This window comes from Oncorhynchus kisutch, linkage group LG3 (assembly GCF_002021735.2).
Source record: "Oncorhynchus kisutch isolate 150728-3 linkage group LG3, Okis_V2, whole genome shotgun sequence".
In the NCBI taxonomy this organism is placed as follows: Eukaryota; Metazoa; Chordata; class Actinopteri; order Salmoniformes; family Salmonidae; genus Oncorhynchus; species Oncorhynchus kisutch.
In genome coordinates, this window is record NC_034176.2 from 39,114,832 (window position 1) to 39,139,897 (window position 25,066).

Here is a 25,066-nt window from a genome sequence, read left to right on the forward strand (position 1 = left end):
GTAGAAGTTCTAGGAATTTAATTATCTCAGAATTCAAATAATTTAATTAAATGGAATTTACAGGGATAGAATAGAATTATAATTTAATTTGTGGAATTGACCCCAATCCTGCTATATAGGGAATACTGGAACAAGCCTTTCATACAGCACTAGGGTTGCAAAATTCTGTTACATGGTACTGTATTTACATAAGGATCATACCATTCCCACTCCGACTGATCTGTGACTGGATGTGTTCCAGACCTGGATGCCCCGCAGGATCTGCAGGCGGTAGAGCTGACTGACGAGAGTATCACTCTGGAGTGGAAGAACAGCCTGGCTAAAGTAGACAACTACCGCATCAAATACGGCCCCCTCTCTGGAGGAGACCACGGGGAGCTGCTGTTCCCTACAGGACCCATGGACACCACCCAGGCCAAGATCAATGGTAAGTGATCTCATTTGAATATCTGTAAAACCCTGGTGAAGGCAGAGGGCTCAAATGTTATATCAATAAAGATGTTATTTTGATCTACTTCAACTGCCCTCCAAGAGTTTCTCTTCCAGACAACTTCCTCTTCACTTCAGTTAGCTCCTCAGTTCAATCGGCTTTGTTGGAGAGCGAGGTTGTGGCGGTGTTCCTTTCCCTTTGGTAAGACAGAACCCCTCCCACTAGTCCAGAGTTACAGGATGCTGTGGTGGTGCTAGTCTCGTTTCCCACTCTACAGGAAGTGAGGAAGTGAACTGTGCTTCTGGAACAGTTTCAGTTTTTAGATACTTTTGTTTTCTTTGAGTTTACATTAACTTATTAACTCTTTAAAAAAAGGATGGAAAAAGGATAGCTTTAAAACAACCATGCTATCTGTGTGTAAATGAATAGATATTGTTTTTCAATCTAAACGGCGGTGGCGCTCTGCCAACTATTCAGCCGCCAAGCATTTGTGGTCCTCTTTCAAAAATGTTCTGCATTATATTCAATGCACTTACAGTATTTCCAAATGGTCTGGTTTCTTTTTGTCTCGTGAAACGTTTGCCCTGCCACAAAAGCCCCCCAATTTATTAGAAAACAGCTAAAAGGAGAGTGCATTTGGGCTTTAAATTGAAACAAGCAACAGTGTTATTCCATGTGAGCTCCATCCTGGTCAAACAAGAAAAGCAGGGAGGGCCTTTTTTCATCCACATGCATCGGCTCCCAGAATGCACCATGCTTTGAGGTGGGCGGACGGACGTGTTTTTCTAAACCATGTGCCACTGCATTGAAGGATTAGGCTCCCTACTTTGAAAAAAATATAAAAAAGATTCCAAACCAGTAAATGTGTCTTTGTCTGAGGCCCATTCTTTGTCCTTGGGAGGCCCATCCCCTGTATATAAGGCAGTGCGTGCATTCCAAATGGCATTCCATTATCTACATAGTGTTTTACTCCCTACATAGTGCACTACTCATAAAAAAGTGCACTCTGTAGGGAATAGGGTGCCATTTGGGACACACCCAGTGTTTCTATTTAGCTGACTGACGTCCCCCTCCGCTCCTCTCTGATCCTCACACACCTCAGCACTTTTTTCACACAGTTATTATCTGTAATTGCCTTCACGCTTGTGATTTTATTGATAATGAGTTTCCTCTGCATTAGGTGTAATTTCATGCTGCAAGACTCCTGGTGCTTGGCTGCCTAGTGACCTCTGTGGGAGTTAATAAAGGAAATAAGGGCAGTTGGACTGAGGGCTGTTAATTGCACCGCACACAGCGATCTCAAAAGCCTCTTATATCACAGCAAATGTTGTTTCTGGCCCATAGAGAGCCTCTTCTAGAGCCATCAGTGCAAATAGAGGTTCCAAATACAGGTTCCAGGATGAAGAGGCTGAAACCCAATTATGCTTGAATCTCTTTTAGGCAATTAAGACCTTGAAGTGCTTGAGTCTTTTTCATTGTTGTCGAAGCTATTAGCTGCAAACAGCTGAGTGTTTTTCTATTACACAATTTTCATAGATCAAAACCTGATTATTGGTCAATACAACAAAAATATGTTCCTCATACTCTGTTTGCACACATCCGGTACAATACGTGTTATTTGTCTGTGTGTTGTGTAGGCCTGAGACCTGGGACAGAGTATGGGATGGGAGTGACTGCCGTGAAGAGCGAGCGCGAGAGCCTTCCTTCCACCACCAATGCCGTTACAGGTGAGATCTATTCACTTTTACTGTATTGTAAATAAATACATTGTGTTGTTTACTGTCATGGATAGTAGTAGGAATCTACTAATTATAATTCCCATTCAACTATTTACCTCCTACTATCCACAAATAGTTTTCTCCACTTGTCTTGTACTACAGTCAGACATCCTAGTCTTGTTAGCCTGAAATACTCCTTCTATATTTCCTATTCTATATTCTCCTTCTATATTATGTATTCTATATTCTTTGTCTATTTCATATTATTTGTTCTATATTATCCTTCTATGTTCTATATTCTCTTTCTATATTTCATATGATTTGTTCTATATTATCCTTCTATGTTCTATATTCTCTTTCTATATTTCATATGATTTGTTCTATATTATCCTTCTATGTTCTATATTCTCTTTCTATATTTCATATTATTTGTTCTATATTATCCTTCTATGTTCTATATTCTCTTTCTATATTTCATATGATTTGTTCTATATTATCCTTCTATGTTCTATATTCTCTTTCTATATTTCATATGATTTGTTCTATATTATCCTTCTATGTTCTATATTCTCTTTCTATATTTCATATGATTTGTTCTATATTATCCTTCTATGTTCTATATTCTCTTTCTATATTTCATATGATTTGTTCTATATTCTCCTTCTTTATTCTAATCTTCAGCATTGGATGCGCCTAAAAACCTTGAGGTGGAGTCTTCTACTGAGACCGAGTTGGTGCTGGTGTGGCAGAAGCCGGTGGCTAAGATCGACAAGTACAAGTTGCTATATGTGTCGGCCGACGGGTACAGGGCTGAGTTGACCCCCTTCTCCAATGACATCAAGTACACCCTGAGGAACCTGACGCCTGGCATGCTGTACACTATAACCCTGACCGCTGAGAGGGGACACAAGCAGAGTGGCACCGCAACCATCTCAGCAGCAACAGGTCAGTGAAGTCTCTAGCCTTGGTCCCATACATAGAGTTAGAATGAATAGAGCAGGTATCCCCATTCGGGTCAGTTATGCCATAATGGGAGGACTGGCGGCCATATTGAGTGTCCCCATATTCTATTTACAGTATATGGTTCCATACTGCAGTAGCCACAGGTCAGTGTGGACAGAACCTCTCCAAACCTGGTCCCTTACATATCTTTTTATGGTCTCAGAATGTACAGTATGTATACGAGCCACAGGTCAGTGTAAACAGTACTGTAATTGTCAAGCCAAAACTTCAATTTAATTGACAATAACTGTCTTGACAATGATGAGTTGGCAAGAGCACAAGCTAATCTGGAACCAGGCTAACAGTACACCTCTCCTAGCCTGGTTCCAGACTGTATGTACAGTGTCTGACTTAAATCTATCTTCATTGGCGAAAGCACAAACAGACTGGACGACTAGGCTACATCTCTTCACATGATGAGTTTTAGAAAATAATTATGTTAGGCTATACCTTAGCACTACCCCTATTCATCTTCCAGGTATATTAACTATCAACAATCTCTTACTGTATCTTAAAAAGCTATAGGAGGGATTTACACTGTCCATCATTCATGTTGATGCTACCCGTAGGGGTATGGAAGAAAGTAATTTTTTTTTATTCTGTGAGAATGAGTTTGGGCTGTGTTTTGTGAGGTTTGGTGCTGTAGGGTTTTTTATTATATGGTTTTGTACTGCAGGCTTTCGTACTGTAGGACCCCAGCCCTTTTTCTCATTAACCAAAGATTCAGTTTTGCTCTCGAGGCCTGCAGCCAAACCTAGGCAATGAATTGAATTCATTGTTACCACTTTTCTGTCTGTCTCTGTTTCCCCCCTCAAGCCTTTAATTTAACTGAATGTGGGTTTATTTAACTTATTTTACTGAAACTAAGGAAAGAAAAAGAAAAGATGATTGTGATTTTTTGTTGTTGCTAGCCCCAGTGGTCAGGGTGCTTCCAAACCAAACATTTGAGAAGAAAGTCCTCCAGTTATGTAACAGGGTAGCCAGTAATGTGTATGGCTATGGGCAAAATTGAAAACGCTGGGATGGAAAACGCTGGGATGGTTCAGAATAGCTTTATTTTGTTGAATCTGTGTCCCATGCTGCCAAGGTGCAGAATGGAGGCAGTGTGTGTGTGCTCCATACAAAGCTCATTCATGTGATAATTGTTGGAGTGAGCCCATTCCCCTGTGTTTTTTTGTGTGTGATTTGACTACGATGAACTGTGGGTCTGTCAGATAAAAGGACACATGCGGGAGCCCCTGCAAAAACATTGTGTCTCTGAAATTAACACTCCTCTAATCGCCATACAGCATTCGTTCCTCCGACTGTTTTATCGTCTCCAGACGGGTAATGCGAACACTAAGCATGCTGCATGTTAGCAGGGATATAAAGGGAACCCCCCCAGGTCTGGGCCTTACTTGTACTTGTGTTTGACAATCATCAGGCATTGAAAGGATTACAAGAATCTGAGTTCAAGTGTTTGGAGACCCACTGGAGTGAGCAAATAAGAAACACATACGTTCGGGAACAGCGGTTCTGAATTTTGAGGCTATTTCAAATGCTGAGCCAGTATTATAATAAATGTCCCGGTAAATTGAAAGTACCAGATCAGAAAGCAGTCAGAAATGTACAGGAAGATCAGGAGACAATAAACCTGCAGTTTAACCATCATTTAGGCTAATCTGCAAATTCAGGGACTCACCGAGTTGTGGGGAGCCTTTGTGTAAACGGAAGACTCAGGCACAATGAGAGAGAACTGTTTGATTGATCATATCTTGAGCAATAGTCAAAGGAGCCAATAACCGGATTGGAATAATAGAATAAACACATCAGCATGTATTGGCTTTAGTGCCCTGCACACACCATAAAGACTATGACGTATAACCCTAGAGTGTAAACTCTGCTGTACAGAACCCTCTCTATTCCGTTCACCCAGCTCAATGTAACATTGACAGGTTTAGGCCAGGGTTTCTTAAACTATGGTTTGGGACCCAAGGTGGGACCTGAGCATGTGAGCCAGTGGAGGCTCCTCAGAGGAGGAAGGGGAGGATCATCCTCCTCAGTGAATACATATTTGTTTTAAATTGTAAACAGATAAAACTATGCAAAATATACAAAAACACATAAATATATATATAAACTCAGCAAAAAAAGAAAGGACCTTCAGGACCTTCAGGACCTTCAGGACCTTGTCTTTCAAAGATCATTTGTAAAAATCCAAATAACTTCACAGATCTTCACTGTAAAGGGTTAAACACTGTTTCCCATGCTTGTTCAATGAACCATAAACAATTAATGAACATGCACCTGTGGAACGGTCGTTAAGACACTAACAGCTTACAGACGGTAGGCAATTAAGGTCAAAGTTATGAAAACTTAGGACACTAAAGAGGCCTTTCTACGGACTCTGAAAAACACAAAAAGAACGATGCCCAGGGTCCCTGCTCATCTGTGTGAACATGCCTTAGGCATGTTGCAAGGAGGCATGAGGACTGCAGATGTGGCCAGGGCAATAAATTGCAATGTCCGTACTGTAGGACGCCTAAGACAGCATTACAGGGAGACAGGACGAACAGCTGATCGACCTCACAGTGGCAGACCACGTGTAACAACACCTGCACAGGATCGGTACATCCGAACATCACACCTGCGGGACAGGTACAGGATGGCAACAACAACTGCCCAAGTTACACCAGGAACACACAATCCCTCCATCAGTGCTCAGACTGTCCGCAATATGCTGAGAGAGGCTGGACTGGGTGCTTGTAGACCTATTGCAAGGCAGGTCCTCACCAGACATCACCGGCAACAACATTGCCTATGTGCACAAACCCACCGTTGCTGGACCAGACAGGACCGGCAAAAAGTGATCTTCGCTGAAGAGCACTTCGCTCACCAGGGGTGATGGTCGGATTCGTGTTTATCGTCGAAGGAAAGAGAGACACTGAGGCCTGTACTCTGGAGCGGGATCGATTTGGAGGTGGAGGGTCCGTCATGGTCTGGGGCAGTGTGTCACAGCATCATCGGACTGAGCTTGTTGTCATTGCAGGCAATCTCAACGCTGTGCATTACAGGGAAGACATCCTCCTCCCTCATGTGGTACCCTTCCTTCAGGCTCATCCTGACATGACCCTCCAGCATGACAATGCCACCAGCCATACTGCTCGTTCTGTGCGTTATTTCCTGCAAGACAGGAATGTCAGTGTTCTGCCATGGCCTGCGAAGAGCCCAGATCTCAATCCCATTGAGCACGTCTGGGACCTGTTGGATTGGAGGGTGGGGGCTAGGGCCATTCCCCCCAGAAATGTCTGGGAACTTGCAGGTGCCTTGGTGGAAGAGTGGGGTAACATCTCACAGCAAGAACAGGCAAATCTGGTACAGTCCACGAGGAGGAGTTGCATTGCAGTACTTAATGCAGCTGGTGGCCACACTAGATACTGACTGTTACTTTTGATTTTGACCCCCCCTTTGTTCAGGGACACACTATTCAATTTCTGTTAGTCACATGTCTGTGGAACTTGTTCAGTTTATGTCTCAGTTGTTGAATCTTGTTATGTTCAAATATTTACACATGTTACGTTTGCTGAAAATGAACGCAGTTGACAGTGAGAGGACGTTTCTTTTTTTGCTGAGTTTATATACACTACCGTTCAAAAGTTTGGGGTCACTTAGAAATGTCCTTCTTTTTGAAAGAAAAGCACATTTTTTGTCCATTAAAATAACATCAAATTGATCAGAAATACAGTGTAGACATTGTCAATGTCGTAAATGACTATTGTACCTGGAAACAACAGATTTTTTATGGAATATCTACTTAGGCGTACAGAGGCCCATTATCAGCAATCATCCCTCTTGTGTTCCAATGGCACGTTGTGTTAGCTAATCCAAGTTTATCATTTTAAAAGGCTAATTGATCATTAGAAAACCCTTTTGCTGTTATGTCAGCACAGCTGAAAACTGTGGTGCTGATTAAAGAAGCAATAAAACTGTCCGTCTTTAGACTAGTTGAGTATCTGGAGCATCAGCATTTGTGGGTTTGATTACAGGCTCAAAATGGCCGGAAACAAATAACTTTCTTCTGAACCCTGTCAGTCTATTCTTGTTCTGAGAAATGAAGGCTATTCCTTGCGTGAAATTGTCAAGAAACTGAAGATCTCGTACAACGCTGTGTACTACTCCCTTCACAGAACAGGGCAAACCGTTTCTAACCAGATTAGAAAGAGGAGTGGGAGGCCCCGGTGCACAACTGAGCAAGACGACAAGTACATTAGTGTCTAGTTTGTGAAACAGACGCCTCACAAGTCCTCTACTGGAATCTTCATTAAATAGTACCCGCAAAACACTCATCTCAATGTCAACAGTGAAGAGGCGACTCCGGGATGCTTTGACGTCCTCTAACCTATCAGAGCTCTTGCAGCATGAACTCACATTTTGTCCACCCAATCAAAGGATCAGAGAATTAATCTAGTACTGAAAGCATAAAATACAGCTAGATAGCACTGCAGTGTATAAAATGTGGTGAGTTGTTGATTCAAAGAGAGATAGAAGCAATAGTCGAATAGTTTTGAACAAATACATTTCTTCCAAAATGAAGGAGAGACAAGAGAAAAATAGAGAGAGAGAGTTCTTCATTTTTATTTTATTTTTATTTTTATTACTTTCTATTTCACTTATTTAGCTAGCAAATGCAGCTAGCCTACTGAAACACCCTGCTCAAACAGAGGAATTATATGTTAGCTAGCAGGCTATGACTTTCCAACACAACACTGGAACTCTTCCAAATAAAGGTAAGCTTTTGGTTTACTAATATATTGCCTTCGGGGCCCGCCGGTGTAACTGCTTAATGACTGTACACTGTAACGTATGATGATGCATGATTGTAGCGGGTTTACTAACGTGTTAGTTCTATCAGCTATGCTGACTATGATGCTACCGCAGATAGAACAGTGAGTTTAGTTATACATATCTTTGTTGTTACTTTAGCAAATATGGTGACAACGATGTAGGCTTTGTGTAGCGGTTTGGCTTGGAAAGGTTTTTTCGCCTGGTCACATACAGCTAACGTGTTGTGCATGGAAGTCCACAAGTGAAGGGAAGAGGTGAGAGGAGGAGAGCACATGAGAAGAAATACAACATGGCTGCTATGAAAGTGAACTGTATTTACACGTGATCAGGGGTGTATTCATTCCACCGATTCTGTTGAAAAACTATTTCTATATCAGCTAGATGCAGGCAATAGTGTGCAAGGCGGTATTCAATGTCACTGTCAGTCCAAGTGTCACTGTCTGTCACCTCAAATTTGTCTCTTGACCTGTGTGCACCTATAATCTTTATAAACTTATAAACTTTCATTCATAGGCTAGGTTGTAGCAACCTCATGATGGGTATAGGGAAAAGTTGTGTATCATATAGTAGCCTAAACCTATCACTGTTACATTGAACTGGGTGAATGGAATATGAATGAGAGTCATCCAATATGCTGTAACAGAAATAAGGCCATGCTCATGAAAAAAACAACATCCTCCCTCATCTTAAATGGCCCTGACCGCCACTGATGTGAGCTGTGGGTCATGAGTTATGAGTAAACATTTATAATGACACACTATTTCTTCTTAATTTCGGTCGTTCAAGGACAGAACATTTCTCATTTTGGGTCTCGAGCTGAAAAAGCTTAAGAATCTCTGTTTTAGGCTACTACATGATTCTAAAATTGTCCCTGTACCCATCATGAGGTTGCTACAAATGAAATCAAAGTTTATTTGTCAGGTGCACAGAATACAACAGGTGTAGACCTTACAGTGAAATGCTTACTTACAAGCCCTAACCAACAGCGACATTTAAGTAAAAAAATAGGTATTAGGTAAACAATAGATGAGTAAAGACATTTTAAAAAAACTGTAAAATGACAGTGAAAATAACAGTAGCGAGGCTATATACAGGTGGTACCGGTACAGAGTCAGTGTGCGAAACCTAGCCTATGAATGAAAGTTTACAGTGTAGGTGCACACAGGCCGAGAGAATTTTGAGTAATCAATTGAGGAGACAGACAGTGACGCATTCAATACCGCCTTGCACAGTCTTGCCGGCATCTAGCTGATCTAGGGTGTAATCATTAGTCCAACAGTTGCAAATTAGAGTTTATTTTGGACAAATTAGGGAAAGGGGGATACCTAGTCAGTTGTACAACTGAATGCATTCAACATAAATGTGCCTTCCACATTTAACCCAACCCCTCCGAATCAGAGAGGTGCGGGGGGCTGCCTTAAGCGACATCCAAATTCCGCTATGTGTTTATCCCCTTTTCGACTCAGTTTGCTTCCGTTTAAGAAACAGACACAGTTCACTTTCATAACAGCCACATAAAAACAACATGCTCTTTGTTTATATGATTACTTCTCCCAACTATCTATGCGCTCTCCTCCTCTCATTGTTTACCTTCACTTGTGGACTTCAGTGCACAACACATCAGCTGTCTGTAACCAGGCGAAAAAACCTTTCCAAGCCAAACCTTCATATCATGACTGCTAACCACTACACACAGACTACACCTTTATCATGTCATAGTCAACATATTAGAACTAACTAGAACTAATATGTTAGTAAACCTGCTACAATCATGCAGTACAGTGTACAGTCAGAAAGAAGTTTAGCAGTTACAATAATTTAATGAACCCAGCAAGCTTACCTTGACTTGGAAGAGTGTTCCAGTGTTGGATAGTAGTAGCCAGCTAGCTAACATAGCAACCCTCTCTTTTTGAGCCATGTATTTGAGTAGGCTAAACTAGGTAGCTGCATTCTCTAGCTAAGTGAAAGTTTTTTTTAAAATACTATCAAATCTCTTTCTCTCTCTCTTGCTTCTCCTTCATTTTGTAAAAAAATTATTTGTTCAAAACTGTTCAACTATTGTCTTTCTCTCAATTTAAATCAACTACTCACCACATTTTATGCACTGCAGTGCTAGCTAGCTGTAGCTTATGCTTTCAGGACTAGATTCATTCTCTGATCCTGGACAACATGCCAGTTAATGTTGCAAGAGCTCTGATAGGTTGGAGAATGTCCTCCGGAATTTGTCATAATTACTATGTAAGTCTATGGAAGGGGGTGAGAACCATGTGCCTCCTAGGATTTGTATTGAATTCAATGTACCCAGAGCAGGAAAGAAGCTAGCTGTCCTCCGGCTAAACCATGGTGCTACCCTGCAGAGTGTTGCTGAGGCTACTGTAGACCTTCATTGTCAAGCAGTGTGTTTTAATCAATTATTTGGTGACGTAAATATATTTAGTATAGTTTTACCTAAAATAATTTATAGTTTTTAAAGTTTCACTATTTTTATTTTGATGAAATTCACTGAGGAGTATGGTCTTCCCCTTCCTCCTCTGAAACCAAAGTTCCAGGAACAAGACCGGAAATGTTGTTAAATTTTAAATAAGTTTTGATGTTTGATTAAAAAAAAGGTTTTACCCTGTTTTCTCCTCAATTTCATGGTATCCAATTGGTAGTTACAGTCCTGTCTCATCGCTGCAACTCCCATAAGGACTCGGGAGAGGCGAAGGTTGAGAGCCGTGCGTCCTCCCCGAAATACAACCCAGCCAAGCCGTGGTGTTTCTTCACACAATGCCCACTTAACACAGAAGCCAGCCGCACCAATGTGTTGGAGGAAACACTGTGCACTGGCGACCGTGTCAGCGTGCACTGCACCCGGCCTGCCACAGGAGTCGCTAGGGCATGATGGGAAAAGGACGTCCCTGCCTGCCAAACCCTCCCTTAACCCGGAAGACGCTGGGCCAATTTTGCGCCACTCCATGGGTCTCCCGGTCGCAGCCAGCTGCATCAGAGCCTGGATTTGAACCCAATATCTCTAGTGGCACAGCTAGCACTGCGATACAGTGCCTTAGGCCACTGCGCCACTCGGGAGGCCCTGTTGATACTATTTTGATATAACAATGTTGCATGACTATTTCACCTCAAAATGGAGCACAAAGTGCCTGTCCTGCATGTTTTTGAGATGATCTCGTCTTGACAATAAGTTATTTTATTCATCCCATCACATATCCATCTGCATGTGCTAAAGGCCAAACCTGAGACCCTGCCACAGTTGCTTCTGATGACTGAAAATGGGAGGAGTGACAATAATCCCAAATGGCACAGTAAAAGCAGTTTACATACACCTTAGCCAAATACATTTAAACGCAGTTTTTTCACAATTCCTGACATTTAATCCAAGTCAAAATTCCCTGTTTTATGTCAGTTAGGATCACCACTTTATTTTAAGAATGTGAAATGTCAGAATAATAGTAGAGAGAATGATTTATTTCAGCTTTTATTTCTTTCAACACATTCCCAGTGGGTCAGAAGTTTACATACAATCAATTAGTATTTGGTAGCATTGCCTTTAAATTGTTTAACTTGGATCAAACGTTTCAGGTAGCCTTCCACAAGCTTCCCACAATAAGTTGGGTGAATTTTGACCCATTCCTCCTGACAGAGCTGGTGTAACTGAGTCAGGTTTGTAGGCCTCCTTGCTCGCACACGCTTTTGCAGTTCTGCCCACAAATGTTCTATAGGATTGAGGTCGGGGCTTTGTGATGGCCACTCCAATACCTTGACTTTGTTGTCCTTAAGCCATTTTGCCACAACTTTGGAAGTATGCTATGGTCATTGTCTATTTGGAAGACCCATTTGCGACCAAGCTTTAACTTCCTGACTGATGTCTTGAGATGTTGCTTCGATATATCCACATAATTTTCCCCCTTATGATGCCATCTATTTTGTGAAGTGCACCAGTCCCTACTGCAGCAAAGCACCCCCATAACATGATGCTGCTACTCCCGTGCTTCACAGTTGGGATGGTGTTCTTCGGCCTGCAAGCCTCCCCCTTTTTCCTCCAAACATAACGATGGTCATTATGACCAAACAGTTCTATTTTTGTTTCATCAGACCAGAGGACATTTCCTCAAAAAGTACAATCTTTGTCCCCATGTGCAGTTGCAAACCGTAGTCTGGCTTTTTTATGGTGGTTTTGGAGCAGTGGCTTCTTCCTTGCTGAGAAGCCTTTCAGGGTATGTCGATATAGGACTCGTTTTACTGTGGATATAAATACTTTAGTACCTGTTTCCTCCAGCATCTTCACTAGGTCCTTTGCTGTTGTTCTGGGATTGATTTGTACCTCCAGGCATTCGGAAATTGCTCCCAAGAATGAACCAGACTTGTGGAGGTCTATCATTTTCTTTCTGAGGTCTTGGCTAATTACTTTTGATTTTTCCCATGATGTCAAGCAATGAGGCACTGAGTTTGAAGGTAGGCCTTGAAATACATCCAAATGTACACCTCCAAGTGACTCAAATGATGTAATTTAGCATATCAGAAGCTTCTACAGCCATGACATAATTTTATGGAATTTTCCAAGCTGTTTGAAGGCACAGTCAACTTAGTAAACAAAGTAAATGTCCTAACCGACTTGCCAAAACTATAGTTTGTTAACAAGAAATTTGTGGAGTGGTTGAAAAACTAGTTTTAATGACTCCAACCTAAGTGTATGTAAACTTATGACTTCAACTGTATATAGTGCACTACCTTTGACCAGGGCCGATAGGGTTCTGGAATAGGGTGACATTTGGGACACAGGAAATATACTACATGACCAAAGGTATTTGGAAACCCCTTCAAATTTAGAGGCCTCTGCTATTTCAGCTACACCCGTTGATGACAGATGTATAAACCCGAGCACACAGCCATGCAATCTCCATAGACAGACATTGGCAGTAGAATGACCCGTACTGAAGAGCTCAGTGACTTTCAACGTGGAACCGTCATAGGATGCCACCTTTCCAACAAGTCAGTTCGTCAAATTTGAAGAACTTGACTGGTCTACACAGAGCCCTGACCTCAACCCCATCGAAAAACTTTGGAATGGCCCGTACTGAAGAGCTCAGTGACTTTCAATGTGGAACCGTCATAGGATGCCACCTTTCCAACAAGTCAGTTCGTCAAATTTGAAGAACTTGACTGGTCTACACAGAGCCCTGACCTTAACCCCATCGAAAAACTTTGGAATGAATTGAAAAGCCACCTGATAGCCAGGCCTAATCACCCATCATCAGTGCCCAACCTCTCTAATGCCTGACCTCACAATACAAAAAAACCCCACAAGTTTTAACCTCTTACCACTCAAATCATGCCTCTCCCATAACCCATTATCACCTAACAATACCTCTTCCCACATTGTGTGTTTCCCTCACTTTGATGCACTGACTGTAAAAGATGTTTTGAAACCAACCGTCCACGGTATAGAACCACCCCTCCCAGACAAATATGATTCAGTTCACATGAGGCCTGGCATGGCCTACAGCGAATCAATCTTTGATCCACCCTTAGCACACTATCTGCCTGTCAGGACGTGCCATGAGATAAAAAGCACCTGAAGCATTTCTAAACTGTCAGTGGGCTAAGAAGTTAAGCAGTAGTTACAATAAGTGATAATAAGTATTTGTATGCAGTGGCAAAACTAGTAGAGTTGCATGAAATTAGTTCTAAATTTGCAACATTTTCTCTCCGCCACATGGCAAAATGTATACCCATGGCAAAATGTGTAGAATTGCAAGAAATGAACTTTTCAACTTCAAAATGTTCTGGACGGGTGCCACTAAAATGTTTTGCCAGCAAGGTAGGGGGGACGCCCAACCAAATCTTTCTTAGGGCCCTCAGGGCCGGCCCTAGCCTTTTGAGTGTTGTTCAATGTAGTAATCTATTTTCAGTTTGGATTTAAGTTGGGTTTCAGTTTGGTTACAGCCATCTGTTTTACAGCATAGAGTACATGGATGAACCTGGCCTCTGCATACTTCTGCTGTCATGGAGAGAATAATAACTGTCATTTCAGATCAGTTAGCCCCCTGGTACCACCCACTCCACAACAACACTCAGATAGAGACCCCTGGTACCACCCACTCTACAACAACACTCACATAGAGACCCCTGGTACCACCCACTCCACAACAACACTCAGATAGAGACCCCTGGTACCACCCACTCTACAACAACACTCACATAGAGACCCCTGGTACCACCCACTCCACAACAACACTCAGATAGAGACCCTGGTACCACCTACTCTACAACAACACTCACATAGAGACCCCTGGTACCACCCACTCTACAACAACACTCAGATAGAGACCCCTGGTACCACCCACTCTACAACAACACTCAGTTAGAGACCCCTGGTACCACCCACTCTACAACAACACTCACATAGAGACCCCTGGTACCACCCACTCTACAACAACACTCACATAGAGACCCCTGGTACCACCCACTCCACAACAACACTCAGATAGAGACCCCTGGTACCACCCACTCTACAACAACACTCACATAGAGACCCCTGGTACCACCCACTCCACAACAACACTCAGATAGAGACCCTGGTACCACCTACTCTACAACAACACTCACATAGAGACCCCTGGTACCACCCACTCTACAACAACACTCAGATAGAGACCCCTGGTACCACCCACTCTACAACAACACTCAGTTAGAGACCCCTGGTACCACCCACTCTACAACAACACTCACATAGAGACCCCTGGTACCACCCACTCTACAACAACACTCACATAGAGACCCCTGGTACCACCCACTCCACAACAACACTCAGATAGAGACCCCTGGTACCACCCACTCTACAACAACACTCACATAGAGACCCCTGGTACCACCCACTCTACAACAACACTCACATAGAGACCCCTGGTACCACCCACTCTACAACAACACTCACATAGAGACCCCTGGTACCACCCACTCTACAACAACACTCACATAGAGCCCCCTGGTACCACCCACTCTACAACAACACTCACATAGAGCCCCCTGGTACCACCCACTCTACAAAAACACTCACATAGAGCCCCCTGGTACCACCCACTCTACAACAACACTCAGATAGAGCCCCCTGGTACCACCCACTCTACAAAAACACTCACATATAGCCCCCTGGTACCACCCACTCTACAACAACACTCACATAGAGCCCCCTGGTACCACCCACTCTACAACAACACTCAGATAGAGCCCCCTGGTACCACCCACTCTACAACAACACTCAGATAGAGCCCCCTGGTACCACCCACTCTACAACAACACTCAGATAGAGCCCCCTGGTACCACCCACTATACAACAACACTCAGATAGAGACCCCTGGTACCACCCACTCTACAACAACACTCACATAGAGCCCCCTGGTACCACCCACTCTACAACAACACTCACATAGAGCCCCCTGGTACCACCCACTCTACAACAACACTCAGATAGAGCCCCCTGGTACCACCCACTCTACAACAACACTCAGATAGAGCCCCCTGGTACCACCCACTCTACAACAACACTCAGATAGAGACCCCTGGTACCACCCACTCTACAACAACACTCAGATAGAGCCCCCTGGTACCACCCACTCTACAAAAACACTCACATAGAGCCCACTGGTACCACCCACTCTACAACAACACTCACATAGAGACCCCTGGTACCACCCACTCTACAACAACACTCAGATAGAGCCCCCTGGTACCACCCACTCTACAAAAACACTCACATAGAGCCCCCTGGTACCACCCACTCTACAACAACACTCAGATAGAGCCCCCTGGTACCACCCACTCTACAACAACACTCAGATAGAGACCCCTGGTACCACCCACTCTACAACAACACTCACATAGAGCCCCCTGGTACCACCCACTCTACAACAACACTCACATAGAGCCCCCTGGTACCACCCACTCTACAACAACACTCACATAGAGCCCCCTGGTACCACCCACTCTACAACAACACTCACATAGAGCCCCCTGGTACCACCCACTCTACAACAACACTCACATAGAGCCCCCTGGTACCACCCACTCTACAACAACACTCAGATAGAGACCCCTGGTACCACCCACTCTACAACAACACTCAGATAGAGCCCCCTGGTACCACCCACTCTACAAAAACACTCACATAGAGCCCACTGGTACCACCCACTCTACAACAACACTCACATAGAGACCCCTGGTACCACCCACTCTACAACAACACTCAGATAGAGCCCCCTGGTACCACCCACTCTACAAAAACACTCACATAGAGCCCCCTGGTACCACCCACTCTACAACAACACTCACATAGAGACCCCTGGTACCACCAACTCTACAAAAACACTCACATAGAGACTCCTGGTACCACCCACTCTACGAAAACACTCACATAGAGACCTCTGGTACCACCCACTCTACAAAAACACTCAGATAGAGACCCCTGGTACCACCCACTCTACAAAAACACTCACATAGAGACCCCTGGTACCACCCACTCTCCAGAAACACTCACATAGAGACCAGGCTGCACACACACATAGCTTTGTTCTATTGAGGTCTCGCTTTCTGTCTTGCCTCTCACCTGCTAAAAAAAAACGACGTCAAATTAGTTGTCCCATTTGGTCATTTTAAAAGGGATATATTTGAAATGATCCTTTCAAAGCTAATTTTAAATTATTATTTATTTTGACAAAGGGAAGTTTTTCCATTGCATACTCGCAGTATAAACAATATGGGTATTGTATCATTGTTAGTAAACATCAAAAGCACATGATAGTTCAGCTGTTCCCAGATAATGATGATTCAGCAAATGGATAGATGGAGAGTCAGTGGTTTCTTCAAGTCCCTGAGGAGCTTTTGTTTCATTCTGTGAAGGCTCTGATCTGTATGCACCCCCAGTTCTCCCTCCATCCCTCGACTCAGACCGCTCTGCTCCGCTCCCAGACCCTCTGCTCCTCATTCTCAGGCTCACATTGACACTGTGGCCAGGAGCCTGGCGCCTGGTGTTGGGGTGCCAGGGACTGTTGCGGCTTGCTGGGACCATGGCTCAATGTGGCACATATTCAAGTCTGCTCTGAAGCCCATTGTCTGCATGCTAATGATCTGAAGAGAAACCAGCCCCAACCCCAACGTTTCGTAATTGTATGTTAGTTAAAGGGAAAATATGGCTGTTTTTTTCCCCCATTTACTGAAAGGTTTCTGTTTTGGAGCTACCATGTTTTCTTCAGACAGCGCTGATTGACATTAGCCTAAACATAATCAATTTACAACACTATGAAGTATCCATACAAACACTGTCAGTCTGTCTCCATTGATTGATTCGTTTGTGTGATGTATGTTCAACACACTTCTGAAAGAAGTCGAGAAACAAATGTTTGCACTCCTAGGTTGTGTCCCAAATGGCTATTCCCACTATTCCCTATATTTTATTTAACTTTTATTTAACCAGGCAAGTCAGTTAAGAACAAATTCTTATTTTCAATGACGGTCTAGGAACAGTGGGTTAACTGCCTTGTTCAGGGGCAGAACGACAGATCTTTACCTTGTCAGCTCGGGGGATTCGATCTTGCAACCTTTCGTTTACTAGTCCAACGCTCTCACCACTAGGCTACCTGCCACCCCATATACAGTGGGGCAAAAAAAAGTATTTAGCCAGCCACCAATTGTGCAAGTTCTCCCACTTAAAAAGATGAGAGAGGCCTGTAATTTTCATCATAGGTACACTTCAACTATGACAGACAAAATGAGAAAAAAAATCCAGAAAATCACATTGTAGCATTTTTTATGAATTTATTTGCAAATTATGGTGGAAAATAAGTATTTGGTCACCTACAAACAAGCAAGATATCTGGCTCTCACAGACCTGTAACTTCTTCTTGAAGAGGCTCCTCTGTCCTCCACTCGTTACCTGTATTAATGGCACCTGTTTGAACTTGTTATCAGTATAAAAGACACCTGTCCACAACCTCAAACAGTCATACTCCAAACTCCACTATGGCCAAGACCAAAAAGCTGTCAAAGGACACCAGAAACAAAATTGTAGACCTGCACCAAGCTGGGAAGACTGCAATAGGTAAGCAGCTTGGTTTGAAGAAATCAACTGTGGGAGCAATTATTAGGAAATGGAAGACATACAAGACCACTGATAATCTCCCTCGATCTGGGGCTCCAGACAAGATCTCACCCCGTGGGGTCAAAATGATCACAAGAACGGTGAGCAAAAATCCCAGAACCACACGGGAGGACCTAGTGAATGACCTGCAGAGAGCTGGGACCAAAGTAACAAAACCTACCATCAGTAACACACTACGCCACCAGGGACTCAAATCCTGCAGTACCAGACGTGTCCCCCTGCTTAAGCCAGTACATGTCCAGGCCCGTCTGAAGTTTGCTAGAGAGCATTTGGATGATCCAGAAGAAGATTGGGAGAATGTCATATGGTCAGATGAAACCAAAATATAACTTTTTGGTAAAAACTCAAATCGTCGTGTTTGGAGGACAAAGAATGCTGAGTTGCATCCAAAGAACACCATACCTACTGTGAAGCATGGGGGTGGAAACATCATGCTTTGGGGCTGTTTTTCTGCAAAGGGACCAGAACGACTGATCCGTGTAAAGGAAAGAATGAATGGGGCCATGTATCGTGAGATTTTGAGTGAAAACCTCCTTCCATCAGCAAGGGCGTTGAAGATGAAACGTGGCTGGGTCTTTCAGCATGACAATGATCCCAAACACACCGCCCGGTCAACGAAGGAGTGGCTTCGTAAGAAGCATTTCAAGGTCCTGGAGTGGCCTAGCCAGTCTCCAGATCTCAACCCCATAGAAAATCTTTGGAGGGAGTTGAAAGTCTGTGTTGCCCAGCAACAGCCCCAAAACATCACTGCTCTAGAGGAGATCTGCATGGTGGAATGAGCCAAAATACCAGCAACAGTGTGTGAAAACCTTGTGAAGACTTACAGAAAACGTTTGACCTCTGTCATTGCCAACAAAGGGTATATAACAAAGTATTGAGATAAACTTTTGTTATTGACCAAATACTTATTTTACACCATAATTTGCAAATAAATTCATTAAAAGTCCTACAATGTGATTTTCTGGATTTTTTTTCTTATTTTGTCTGTGTTGAAGTGTACCTATGATGAAAATTTCACTTTTTTGCCCCACTGTATAGTACACTTCTTTTGACCAGGGCCTCCATGTCCCTCTCTATCCCTCTACTGTATCTAAAGCAGGCCTGCTCCGCTCCTAACGAAAAGTGACAACACCTGGGATTTGTCTACTCTGGTTTTCATTTTCCACCACTTCTTCTCACAACAAGTTCCCTCGTTTCACGTCAGCCGAATCCTCTGGGTTCACACTGGCTCAAGCCCTTGCGACCCTAACGTTTGGTGTAGTGTTCTAATGAGTTATGGCCCTGTATCTAGCCAAGTGGCACTGAGGCGGCACCGAGTCCACTTCGAGATCTACGGCAGTCCGTCTCTCATATACAGCAGAGATAATTTAAAACCACCGTGGGCCACCTTCTATCCATCTGTAACTCTGTTTCTCCAGGAAGCAGCTTTAGTTTAATGAGCTGCTGTCTGTATGCTGCATTGCAGGCAGTCGGTCTAACCTCTCTCTCTCTCTCTCTGACTTCTGCCGAGCACTTCCTCTAACAGCTGTAGACTCCTGCTGGCTCAGCTCCTCTACTCTTCCTCTGCCATTATTAGCTACTGCTAATGACTAGTTAACACCGTTGGCTTTTACAACACTGCATCTGACCGACCCATCTGCCCTGACGTCACCCAAGCTCTTAAAACTCTAGTAAAACTCTGGCTGAGTCTGTCTAATGTTCCTTTTCTTCTGAATGTAGATTACTTTTCGTATCAGTGTATTTATGGAACTGATGCACAAATCCCATGTATGTTCTTTTGCAGTCACAGCATCGATAAACTAAGGGTTGAATTTGATCAAACTAGCTGGTTAATAACAATGTACCTATCTACACCGATAAAATGCATGTTGTTACTTTCATACTTACCTAGGGTTGCACAATTCCTGGAACTTCCAATAAATTCCTTGGTTTTCCAGAAATCCTGGTTGGAGGGCTTTGGATTTCTTGCTTATTCATTCCTGATTCCGGGATACCTCCAACCGGGATTTTGGGAAAACCATGGAATTTATTGAAAATTCCATCGATTTTGTAACATTACACACTCACCACAGTGGATGTGATAGGCACATACACTAAGCACAAGGTTTTCTACCCGTGTATAGTTGTGTCAAAACCTATTAAGATGCCTAAGTGGTATAAACACTTCAGTTATGCCTGACACAATGAGTATGAGTGAACACAAAGTCAACATGAAAATCATTATAATTCTTGGAAATAACCTCTTAATTTCCCCCAGGATGGGGTATGTAACAACTCTTAATTTCCCCCAGGATGGGGTATGTAACAACTCTTAATTTCCCCCAGGATGGGGTATGTAACAACTCTTAATTTCCCCCAGGATGGGGTATGTAACAACTCTTAAGTTCCCCCAGGATGGGGTATGTAACAACTCTTAATTTCCCCCAGGATGGGGTATGTAACAACTCTTAATTTCCCCCAGGATGGGGTATGTAACAACTCTTAATTTCCCCCAGGATGGGGTATGTAACAACTCTTAATTTCTCTCAGGATGGGGTATGTAACAACTCTTAATTTCCCCCAGGATGGGGTATGTAACAACTCTTAATTTCCCCCAGGATGGGGTATGTAACAACTCTTAATTTCTCTCAGGATGGGGTATGTAACAACTCTTAATTTCCCCCAGGATGGGGTATGTAACAACTCTTAAGTTCCCCCAGGATGGGGTATGTAACAACTCTTAATTATTGCATCTTGTGAACCTGCTCTTCTTGTTTGACTCATATTGGATCCATAGATTGATATGGATCCATAACTAATTGTGATGTCTATTGTACACACAGATTTGAATAACTTTTACTTCCTGATCTTCTGTAATCTTCATAAGAACTTATTTAAGTACTCTTGAGGTCTAGGGGACAAAAACAACATGTCTTCCCTTATCACCCAGAAGCTGAACCCATCGTGGAGTATCTCTTGGTCTCCGACATCACACCAGACAGCTGTAAACTGGCCTGGTCAGCGGAAGAGGACCTCTTTGATAGTTTTGTCATTATGATCAATGATACAAGCGACGACCTCGCTTCTCCGCAAGAGGTGGTCGTGCCCGGGGAGGAGAGAACAACAGTGCTTACTGAGCTAATTGAGGACACAGAGTACAACATTGAGCTCTATGGAGTCATTTCGGGACAGCTCTCCAATTCTATTTCCGTGGTGGCAAAAACAGGTACGCGGTATGACATCACACCAGCAATGGCCTAGGGCTACTGGATAGATTATGTTAGGAATGTATTCATTACAACGTGTCAGCTTCTTTTAATACTGTAAATGGTATATTCTCAACATCTCAATGTGTACCCCTAAAACAACAGCATGGAAATGGGGTCAACGTTGGGTCAGTGTTGAATATTTTCCATCCCTGCAGCCATTTTTGTTTACTAACCTGATAACATTGTGTGATAATATTTGTTCAAGGCAGCAATCTGGTAGAATTATAAACAGTTAGCTTTGCAAATTAATTATTAAAACCTGCTTGGGCTGCCTTGTGTGTCATGTGTCAGCAGCTGTGTGTGATGTGCCTCATCGTGGTTTGTCAACCCAGTTGGGCATGTCTGTTCTGTGTTCACTGTCCTGTCATTGTCTTGTCTGTCAGCACTCTTGAGTGATTCCACAGGAATCATCCAGCAGCCCTCTCATCTTAAACCAGTCCCAGCGTCTGTGAACCAACTGTCTGTCTGTCTGTCTGTCTGTCTGTCTGTCTGTCTGTCTGTCTGTCTGTCTGTCTGTCTGTCTGTCTGTCTGTCTGTCTGTCTGTCTGTCTGTCTGTCTGTCTGTCTGTCTGTCTGTCTGTCTGTCTGTCTGTCTGCTTGCTTCTGTCTGTCTGTCTGCTTCTGTCTGTCTGTCTGTCTGTCTGCTTCTGTCTGTCTGCATCTGTCTGTCTGTGTAAATACCACACTCAGGTTCTGATGGCCTCTCATTCACGGGGGTCCAGAGAACTGCTCAGGAGATTTACTCATCTATTAATTTGCTCTGTTTTTTTTGTCTCTATCTGTCAAGTTGTCTCCAATGTTGTCTTTGGCTGGCTTGCCCCTAAATGGGTTTGTCTGATTGTCTTTAAACTGTAAAGGGAAAGTTGTCTGTTGAGTGTCTGAATGGCTCTCTCTTGCTGTCCTCTGCCTTCTCTGGGGATATGGCTTCACTCTTGGGTCCAATGGCCCTGCCGCATGTTTCACTTTAGTGTGTCTGCAATGGGGGCAAGTTAATCTCCCCCTGTCATGTCTGTCACGCAGATACTGTGGCTCAGTACTGACGAAAGGCGCTGGCCTCTTTGTTTCAGTCTATCTCCTTTTATCTACTTTAACTAGTGGTTCTCAATGCTGGTGTATCGGCTCACACTAAAAGAATAGAATAATGTGTATTATCTGGGTTATTAATGGATTTAATATGATCTTTACGGATGTATTGAGGGATGGGATCTTTAGGAATGCTTTAGGGATGTGTTTTCCTGTTAAAATTATTTTTGTTTTAAATTTGTAACCAGTATTATTTTATAAAAAAATGTGATGAGGCATTATTTGATATCTTAGGATCTGGTATACATTTCTCTTCACTTAAAAGCCTGCCCACGGAGTCTTTAGCTAACTAGCTACCTGTCTTCTGTGTGTTTGTTGGACTCTCTATCATTTATCCTATGCCAGGGCTAGGCACCCCCACGGGCATCCGTTTCTCTGAAGTCACTGATACCTCTGCCACCGTACACTGGGCAATCCCCAGAGCTCGAGTGGACAGCTACCGTGTCACGTATGTCGCTGCTCAGGGAGGTGAGTACATACAGATATACCTATACTAAACATACCAGTGGAGGCTGCTAAGGGGAGGACGGCGTCAAACACATAGAAACCATTCCGCTCCAGCCATGACCACGAGCCTGTCCTCCCCAAGGAAGGTGCCACAAACATCCTGTGATACATACCTATACTTTACATACAGTGGCTGCAAAAGCAGGGGTAAGTCATTGACACGTATGGTGTGGTTATATGGCATTCGTTTTCATTTAATCAATGAAAAATAAATAAAGTGTTTTTTTGAGTCTCTGTAAAAAGAACTGATCAATCCTGTGGAATCCTATGTTAGTCTCATTCTGCCCTCTAGTGGTTGTTCTGTCTATGTGAGAGGATGTGGCAGTTTGAAAGCAGGGCGTCAACACAACTTCGATGTCAACTGCTTCGCTACTGGTTCACTATTTCAACTCACTACTTGATGATAATGAAAACACTTTTTGGGTGCTCATTCTATGAAGTTCATATGCTAAATGCTTTAGAATGCCTTGCATTATAATACACTTATAATGTGTTATGACACTAACTTTGTATACAGAATCAGACGTCTGACTGACCTTTTGACCGTGTGTGTGTGTGTGTGTGTCTGTCTGTGTCTGTGTCTGTGTCTGTGTCTGTGTCTGTGTGTGTCTGTCTGTGTCTGTGTGTCTGTGTGTCTGTGTGTCTGTGTGTCTGTGTGTCTGTGTGTGTAGGCGCTCCCAAGACTGTGACAGTGGGTGGAACTGAGACTCAGACCGTGCTGCCAAACCTTACCCCTGGAGTTACCTACCAGGTGTCAGTCATTTCTGTGAAGGGACAGAAGGAGAGTGAGCCAGGCTCCAGCAGCGTCACCACAGGTGAGATTCACACTTGTTCACAACACAAGGGCTGTGTCCATTTGTGTTACAAATGGGAATTCTGTTGAGCGTGGAAAAACCCAGCAGTATTGCAGTTCTTTACACACTCAAACCGGTGCGCCTGGCACCTACTACCATACACCGTTTAAAGGCAGTTAAATATTTGCCCATTCACCCTCTGAATTGTCTCAAGGCTTAAAAATCCTTCTTTAAGCTGTATCCTCCCCTTCATCTACACTGACTGAAGTGGATTTAACAGGTGACATCGGTAAGGGATCACAGCCTCATCTGGATTCACCTGGTCAGTGTGTCATGGAAAGTGCAGGCGTTCCTAATGTTCTGTACACTCAGAGTACATCCTCACAACAGTTATAGGCATGTCTTTGTATGCTCTGCAGAAATGGTTGGATTCATTCAATATTTCTAAACAAAGCATCAAACACTAATGGTGGTAACCAGTCTCTAAAGGCTGAGCGCGTAGACCATTGTGAAAGCTGTTAGTGTGCACAGATGGAGCATGGCTGGGGGTGGATAGGCTTTGTGTTTCCGTTTAACAACAGAACATGTCTCTATCCTTGGGGAGGTATTTGATGTGGTTCTGCTCAGAGTAACCATATTGTTTGCCTGTGTGCGTGCGTGCGTGTTCTATGTGACAGCTCTGGACAAGCCCCGTGGTCTGACCGCAGTCAACATCACTGACACTCAGGCTCTGCTCCACTGGCAGCCTGCCATCGCCACTGTAGACGGATATGTCATCACCTACAGCGCAGACACTGGTACAGTATCACAAGCACACACACACACACCATCTGGATGTACTGTACACTATATTACAAGGGATTGTGGGAGAAAAGGCATTAGGCCTCCCATTGCGTGTGTTGTACGTTCCTTCATTGTTTGGATTTAAGAAGAGATCTAAATTGACAGATTGCTTTAATCTCCTTGCCAGAATATTTTAGACAGATGCTGACCGGGCCCTTACTGTATCTGTACGGATACTCTCCTTTACTGTCTCTGTCTGTCTATGTCTGTCTCTGCCTGTTTCTGTCTCTGTCTGTCTACAGTATGTCTGTCTCTGACTGTCTCTGACTGTCACTGTTTGTCCTTGTCTGTCTGTCTGTCTGTCTGTCTGTCTGTCTGTCTGTCTGTCTGTCTGTCTGTCTGTCTGTCTGTCTGTCTGTCTGTCTGTCTGTCTGTCTGTCTGTCTGTCTGTCTGTCTGTCTGTCTGTCTGTCTGTCTGTCTGTCTGTCTGTCTGTCTGTCTGTCTGTCTGTCTGTCTGTCTGTC

General features: G+C 43.5%; 1 protein-coding gene across 2 annotated transcripts in view; it reads left to right on the forward strand.

Moving 5' to 3' along the window:
- The window catches only part of LOC109873947 (tenascin), a 52,992-nt gene that overhangs the window by 22,509 nt on the left and 5,417 nt on the right, over positions 1-25,066 (forward strand). The window contains exons 8-14 of one of the 2 annotated variants that reach the window (XM_031805785.1): positions 242-427; positions 2,068-2,157; positions 2,830-3,093; positions 21,057-21,332; positions 22,804-22,926; positions 23,637-23,780; positions 24,437-24,556. In XM_031805785.1, the coding sequence (XP_031661645.1) occupies positions 242-427; positions 2,068-2,157; positions 2,830-3,093; positions 21,057-21,332; positions 22,804-22,926; positions 23,637-23,780; positions 24,437-24,556 (1,203 nt within the window). The remainder of the gene's footprint in view (positions 1-241; positions 428-2,067; positions 2,158-2,829; positions 3,094-21,056; positions 21,333-22,803; positions 22,927-23,636; positions 23,781-24,436; positions 24,557-25,066) is intronic. The other variant, XM_031805795.1, reaches the window with a different exon arrangement.